An 8145-nucleotide genomic window follows, 5' to 3' on the forward strand; every position below is an offset into this window, starting at 1 on the left:
CGCGCTATCTCAGAGTCATTGAACATTTTGACAGGCGACATTTTGCGCCTTTCCCCTTTAATACCTTACGATTACAACTATTATTACTTACCTTATATAATTACGATTAGAAAACTATTCAAATTCAAAATAAATAGGATCAACTTCGGAATCCGAGTCATCTTGAGGGTTAATAATTAGCGGTTGTGTCTCTACGGTCGCATCAATTATGTTATCAAGATCCCACATTTTTTGTTCTTCTTCTATTACATGCCTTACTGCATCTTTCCAGTTTTGTTCTGTAATATGTTGTAAAGACTCATATAACAATTCACGTACAGCTTGTATTTTATATAACGTATTTTTTCTAGCCATATAACTTTTCATTTGTGCCCAAATGAGTTCAATTGGATTTATTTCGCAGTGGTAGGGTGGAAGTCTAAGGACTGTAATGTTTCGCCTTTCCGCCATTTTGTCAACTACGTATTCCTTGAACTTAGATTTGTGTTGCCGGGCAATTTTTAGAAGTTCTGCTTTTACCATTCCATCTTCGTAAGGCAGATACTTATTCCGCAGCCAGTCAAGAATATCCTGTTTCTTCCACGCAGTCGTTGGAAGTCTTTCTACTAGTCGTGAATGATAAGGTGCATTATCTAATACTATAATTGAATTTGGTGGTATGTGTTCAATCATCTGCTCAAAATACTCTTCGAAAACATCAGCTGTCACCTCCTCGTGATAGTCTTTTGTGCTTTTGGACTGAAATTCCAACAAACCATGCTTAACAAATCCTTTTTCACTGCCAATGTGAGAAATTATTAATCTACTGCCTTTACCAGAAGGTGGGGAGATACCAGTAGACCAAGCTTCCATACAGGCTTGCCTGGAGCTTAATATATTTTTATCTGAACAAATTTTTTTTAGAGTATGACCTGAGTTTACCCACGTTTCATCCTGGTAGAAGATGGGCCTTCCTTCAGCCCGGAATTTTCGTATGGTTCTTAGATAATTTCTTCTCCAACATATTATCTCCTCCCGGTCAATCAAAAGTGATTTTCGGTCTGATTTCTCCCACCGGAAATTTAATTCTTTTAAAACTTGCCACAATTTAGTTCGTCCGATATGAGGCAAATCCGGGTCGTCTCTAACTTCTTGTAAAATTTTGTTTAGGTTTGGTATTTCTTTTTTGAAAACAAATCCATGAATTTTCCTTCGAATACCATTTTTGGCAAATTCATCAATTTCAATAGGCTTTTTCCCTCTCTTTAAGTGTTTGTTTGTGTTTGGGTTAGCTATACCGTGTTTTTTTCTTTCTGATAGGAACCTATATATAGTTGACTCTCCTACGCCAGTCATGTTGGCACAACTTTCGACTATGTTGCGAACAGTGTTTGTGGGATTCTGAGAAACCAGAGCATCGTGAACATTCAGGACAATAGTCTTCTCTCTTGGTGAATAGACAGACTTACTGACTGTACGCAACAGTACCGGTGTAAAACTTGATGGTGTTGATGATGAAGCCATCACAAACAATCCAACAAAACGAGCACGAGCGAAAGGTACGTATATGTTCGTAGGTATATGGAATAAAAAATCACTCACGCACTGCATATAATTCGCAAAAGAAATATTCGAGACGCTAATTACTGCCGTAGAAGGGGAAACACCGACGAGCCGTAAATTACATGCGATCAAAAACGTACTAAACAAAAAAATTGTTTTCGTTCGTAATAACTTCACCCTTTTAAGTTAAGTTTCGAATATAAACTGAACAAACGAGGCACGTGGCCAAAGCATACCCATTATATTATTAAAAATCTGGGGAATTCCATCCTAATTATCTTGCAACGAATAGTACCTTCGGATGTGAATTCCAAGTTTTCTAGTAAAGTGATTAAACGCGAAGATTAGTATTGAAATATCCAAAGAGATAAGGTATTCTTATTTACAAAATTGTTAATGGTTAAATTCTTATTTTTATTAATATAATATAATTACATAACATTAGCCGTGAAAGTTTTAATAGTTTTTTTTGCTAAATACATTAGTATTAAAATATTATTAATATTATATATATAACAGTATTAAAAAATATTATATTATTATTTAATGAATAAACACCTCAGGAACGCCTATGGTTTACGACCGTTTTATGAGTTTGAGGCACATTTCGTGCTCTCAACAATTTATGAACGGAGAATAGGATGCTTTAACTAAGCAGGTGTAGGTAGCGACAAGAGCCTAGTATTATGTAAAATAAGAATAATCGTGAATTGCATCACACGCGAGAAACCAGTACCAACATAAAAAAAATCAAAATCGAAGTACTAAATACGGAATCTACGGAATACTTATACAGAAAAATAAGGTCAAAGGAGATTGCTGAGAATGAACTATTAGAAAACGATAACATCGAGGAAAGCTGGGAAAAACTAAAAAATAACATAATTAATGCAGCAACAGAATTTCTTGGAGAGTGGAAAGTAAAGAACTCTAATATATCAAAAAAAAAAATCACATGGTTTAGATACCAAAAGAAAAAAAACCCATATGGTAAAACATGGTTTAGAGAGGAAGTGAAAGGAGTTCATCCCTTTTCTTTCTCCTCTGATCATTCTCCATATTACTTTTTGTGTTTCGAAGTCGTGTTTCATCTGTTTTGAGAAGCTCTGCTAGTGTTCCCTTTTTATTTGTCTAACTTAAGTATTCGTTTCATTTCTGATTCGTTTATGTGGTTGTATGTCACATATATGTTGTTTGTTGTGTTCTGTATTGTAAAAAGGCTTTCTTCTTTTCTTCGCATTTTGTCTTCACTTCTTCTCTAAATCATGGGATTTTCTTTTTTGATATGTTAGTGTTCGTTACCTTCCTCTCTCTAAGTGATCCTGCTGTTGCGTTAATTATGTTATTTTTGAGTTTTTTCAAGAATTAGTCCATGTTATGAATTTCTAATATTTCATTCTCAGCAATCTTGATTTGTGAAGTATTTGATGATGATTCTTGTTTTACCATACATACTAGAACTAGGCTATGGTCGGTATCTACGTATGCTGAGTTGAGGCATCTTACGTCGATTATTTTTTATGGATGTATATCTCTGTTGGTAATAACTTAATCTATCTTAGATCTTTGTCCACGGGTATTATTTAATATATATTTGTATTGATCTTTGTGATCAAAATATGTGTTGTTTATTATGTTGTTGTTTATTTCTGCACTATTCGTGCAGAAGTTTATCATCAGTTCTCCATTTTCATTTTTAATATTCTCGTTATGTTTTTGCTTAATTCCGAGCATTACTTAATTGCCGATTCGAGCGTTAAAATCCCCTAATATTATCATCTTCCCTCTGACTTGATCTACTACTTGCTTCCTTCTTCCTTCTCCATTCTTATCTTTGCTGTTACAATCCTTTTTGACATGTGTTAACATTCTTTGAAGTTATTTTGGTACCTTTGGTCTATTAGTACGGCTACACCTTCTTTGGTCCTATTTTGAACGTTGGTCCCCTAAGTTGAGCGATCTGATTTTCCATATAGTAATTCTTATCTGGGTTTTGGATATTTTTCACTTGTCCTTACTTCTTGTCGTGGTCGTCATCATAGTTCTTCTTCTTCAAGTGCCATCTCCGCGGCGGAGGTCGGCAATCATCATAGCTATTCGAACTTTTGAGACGGCTGCTCTGAAAAGTTCATCATAGTTAATTATATCCAATATTTATTGTTATGTTGGTTTGTCAGGTACATGCTTTTGCATTCTAATATTGTTTACCCAAATGTTTCCTTCCTCTTCGTCATTTCTATCTAACAGCTGATGGAAAAAACTTTTTTATTCGGACATTACATGATCAGCTTCACTTAGATTCGTTCACTCGACATACATACTCTTGTTCTGATAACCCATTTTTGCAGTGGCGGCTTTTGGGGCTAGGCAGGATAGGCCGGGCCTACCCAATAATTTTAAGAGCTTTAAAATTGAAAAATATATATTCAAAAATTATGTTAATGTATGTAAATAACTTTTAAATGTACTAAATCACTCAATACACTAGCGTCCGTTATAGCGACCACATAAGATCCCCGTACAAAAAGCGTTTGAAGTTAAGCAGCTTGCCGGACAACGTTTTATATTGTCGTGTTTATGCTTGCTGTTTAGGCACCAGACGAACGGGCCTACGACAACCATCGTTGTCACTTGTAACGTAATTATCGAATTGTAATATAAATTTTCTTTTAAATTATGATAAAAAAATATGTAACATAATCTATAATTGTAACATATTTTTAAACAAACAACACAATTTCAAACAAGTGCACGATTGCCCAAATAAATTTAAAAAAAATTCGTAAAATTCGAAAAAAAATCACATTTGCATGATTTCTATATCGCCTAATTGTATGCAACTTACATATGGCAACACAATCGCCGAGAATTAGTTCAATTTTCACTGTTATCTGTTATTACTAGTTGCACTAGTTGTTTGGCAGATCAAGGTTGATTTTTTTTAAATTTTTCTTGGAATAGTGAGATCGTTTTATAACTGATACATAAAAATGAGTTTTTCTGACCATTTATCAGGTTGCAGTAATATTAATGTTGATAGTGAGTGTACCGTTGATAGTTCAGATGTACTCCGAATCCAACACACGCCAGGTACGATTAATCTGGTACGGTCTTTAGAAGATTCCCACTCTCACACAAAAAAAATATGTATTACATACACTGGCGGCTACAGAAATTTTTTTGTGGCGGTCATGGATCTTGTGGGTGATTACTTTTCTCTGATGCAAGGTCACTTTTAGTCTTACCACCAATAGGATAAGTTAGTTTTCAAATATTTTTAAGGGGGGGGGGGTCATGACCCCTTGACCCCTCCCTCTGGATCCACCACTGATTACACATAGCTATATGTAATTTGCTGGTTTGGCCTACCCAAAATTTTACCACACCAGCCGCTACTGCATTTTTGTCTTCCTTATTTCATGGTAGAAATACTGGATTTCTTTATTTGGAACGTTTCTTTTATAGTCAGCGCGCTATCTCAGAGTTAAAATAATAAGCATAAGTTTTTTAAAAGACGTTTCGAACGTCTGTTATTAATTGTGATATGCATCTATTATTCCATCACCTCATTGTGAAGTTATATTCAAAATACCATTCTAACCTAGCTTTAAGTAGTATTTCAATTGTTTTTATTAAAACATTAAATGTTAGATTTTACCCTTAGATTATGATAATAAGAAAAACCGACGCCTTTGAAAGTTTCACGTGATAGGTGCCGGATTCACTGCACTAATTTATATTTTGTATTCGGGTTCGGTGTTTTTTTGGGTTAGATAATTATAGTTAAAGTTTCACTGACATTTTGTATCTCTGCCAAAAATATTTTTTGTAAAATACAAGGAACTAAACTTTCTGTTGACAAATAAACTGTATCATAACAATATATTTATGAGTTTTGGTACTCTTTTAGTAAACATAAAATACGTTGAACTAGAAACTCGGACTAAATCTTACAGTTACCGTATTTTCTTAAAATTTTGTTTTTAGCATACCATATCAAATAGAAAACTCGAAATAATGTCATACTCTACTCTACACAGTCACCAAAAAGCTTTAAAAAGGACCAGAAGCTAGTAATCTGTGTTTATGCTAAATTTTTACAGAATGTAGTCAAGTTGACATCTTGGATCTGAATCTATCTCAAAGATAAGATAATCGAGGCTGCAAAAGACTGTTTTATACTGTACTGGTTTATTTTTAACAAATACGTCATAAATTTGTGCTCTGTACACATAGGCACCGTATAACGTTCAACGGATCCGTCATTACTGGATGCGATGTGAACAGAAAACTCCCAGTGTCTACGCCGCTATTCTACAAGGATGGACGCTGTCGTGTTGTATTGGTATTATCTAAGAAGAAGGAAGATTTGACGTTATTGGCAGCATCCACTTATGTCCCAAAGATCTAGAGAGGGTGCTTACAGTTTACTTATGAATCAGTTACGAGGTGATGAATCGAAACTTTACAATTACTTTCGTATGTCAATGTCTACTTTTGATGAACTTCTTAAACTATTGGAAAAGGATTTAAAAAAGCAAGATACTCAATGAAGGAAAAGTATCTGCCCAGAAGAAAAACTAGCGATATTTTTAAAGTACGTACTTTTATCTTTAAAACTCAGACAGATCTACTAACGTAGCATCACTGTATACAGACTGGCGATAGTGCACAATTAGTAGGCTGTGGCCTGCTAAAATAGCCCTGGGATTGATAGTGACTAGCACCAGATGTTTGTGTATAGGCTGACTGGCCAACTCTCCTATGTTTAATATTTTGTAGTAGGTTTATCACCCCTGATTGGAATTCCAAAGTTTGGTCATCATCAAGCAAAGCCAAGGACGGCAAAATACCTTTGAAGAACGATAAATTTCGATCATCCTGCTCAATTTTCTTCGGTTTTATCTGATAGTCAATGTAGGACATCATTTTTTCATTAATTTTATTAAAATTTCTTTTGGCTGGTGCTCTGCATTTTGGCAGGGGAGCTAGATTTTGTTTGTCCTTTTGACTGTCATTGTCAAGTTGTGTCATTCTAGTCACACTATTATCTTCGTTTGTAGGTTCATTCGATCTTCGGTGTGTTCTTCAGTTTGTTTAGCAGAGACGCTTTCGTGCGTTTCACCAGCAACAACTACTTTTTTCAAAAACAGCATCTGATTATGGTATTTGTAGGGCTTCGTGTTTGAGACAGCGGAACCAGACGTCTTGCAATTCTTTTTATTTTTAAGTGTTCTCACCCAGGCATCTCTCATCTGTCTCTACTTTTTCATAACAAGTTTTCCTAAAACAAGTATAAAACAATTTTATTTTCAGGTATGCAGCATCCGGGTGTTTATTTAAAGATCTTCATTACACCTATCGCGTTGGTGCATCGATTGTTAGCAATAATATTAAAAAAGTTTCAAGATGCATATGGAACAATTCAAGTGAAAAATTTATGCGACTTCCTACATAAATCGACAAATGGGAACAGAGAGGAAGTGGATTTAACAAAAAAACTAATTTTCCCCACTGTCTCGGAGCTGTCGACGGAAAACATATCCGACTTAAAAAACCACTAAATAGCGGTTCACTGTATATCAATTACAAGGATTTTTTTGATCCGACGTCAGTGTCGGATCTTATGGAAAATAATGCAATTAATCAATATTCAAAGAGACAACATTTTGGAAAATGAAGCTAGACGGCAGTCTACAAATACCAGCACCATGCCCATTAACACGAGACTCTGAAACGAGAGTTCCTTATGTGGCCATTGGAGACGAAGGTTTCGGATTACACGAAAATTTACTAAGGCCGTTTGGCGGGACCCATCTGGACAAAAATAAGCGAATATTCAACTGTCGTTTGACTAGAGCTAGGAGATACGTTGAATGTGCCTTCGGTATCTTAGCTAATAAGTGGAGAATATTCCATCGGCCTCTAGACATCGATAAAACAACAGCTGTATGGACTATGAAGGCATGTACTATTCTACACAACTTTATAAGAGACAAGGAGGGCTCAAACAGTGATAATAACGTATCTGAAGAATTTAGTTACGGAAACCTAACCCATCAAGTAAGAACACGAGGTGGTAATACTGCCAATTTAGTTCGAACAGAATTCGTGAACTATTTCATGTTCGAAGCTGGATCTGTTCCATGGCAGAATGAAGCTATTTAGAATGTAATTAAATAATAAAACAGACAGTTACCGAACTGTTGTCTTTGTCTTTGTTCCATAGCCTCAAAATCCTCCTCTAGCCAAAAAACATAATGATGAGAGGAAAGAGAAAATCTGGGGTGATGAAGAAGAAGGAGCCAGAGGACAGAGGATGAAATTAAACCAGGGATCTGAAATCTTGTTTCTTTTTCCTCGAGAGCTAAGAACCGGTAAGTACAAAAATTAGTTTATGGCCTCACGGAAATATTATATTTTTTTGTTTTCTTTTGGTCATAGGCAGTTCTTAAACCATTTTTTCTTCTGACTTATGGTGATAGGTATGGTTAGTTGTAAATTTTCCTTAATATAATATTTTCCTATTATTATTCTTCTTTTAAGGTAGTTAATACATGAATTTTAGTTTTTTACTGAGTGGTAAGACCACTACTCTGGAAC

The 8145-nt window shown here is 35.0% G+C and overlaps 1 protein-coding gene across 1 annotated transcript; it reads left to right on the forward strand.

The window, feature by feature from the left end:
• Positions 1-7218: 7218 nt before the first annotated feature.
• On the forward strand, positions 7219-7710 carry LOC140431902 (uncharacterized). The gene has a single exon (XM_072519771.1). It carries the CDS (start codon positions 7219-7221, stop codon positions 7708-7710), a length of 492 nt encoding a protein of 163 aa, XP_072375872.1.
• The last annotated feature ends 435 nt before the right edge of the window (positions 7711-8145 follow it).

This window comes from Diabrotica undecimpunctata, unplaced genomic scaffold (genome assembly GCF_040954645.1).
Source record: "Diabrotica undecimpunctata isolate CICGRU unplaced genomic scaffold, icDiaUnde3 ctg00002233.1, whole genome shotgun sequence".
Taxonomy (NCBI): domain Eukaryota; kingdom Metazoa; phylum Arthropoda; class Insecta; order Coleoptera; family Chrysomelidae; genus Diabrotica; species Diabrotica undecimpunctata.

Bases quoted from the DNA above. Each gene is read 5' to 3' on its own strand.
- LOC140431902 (XM_072519771.1), top strand. From the start codon at position 7,219: ATGAAGCTAGACGGCAGTCTACAAATACCAGCACCATGCCCATTAACA.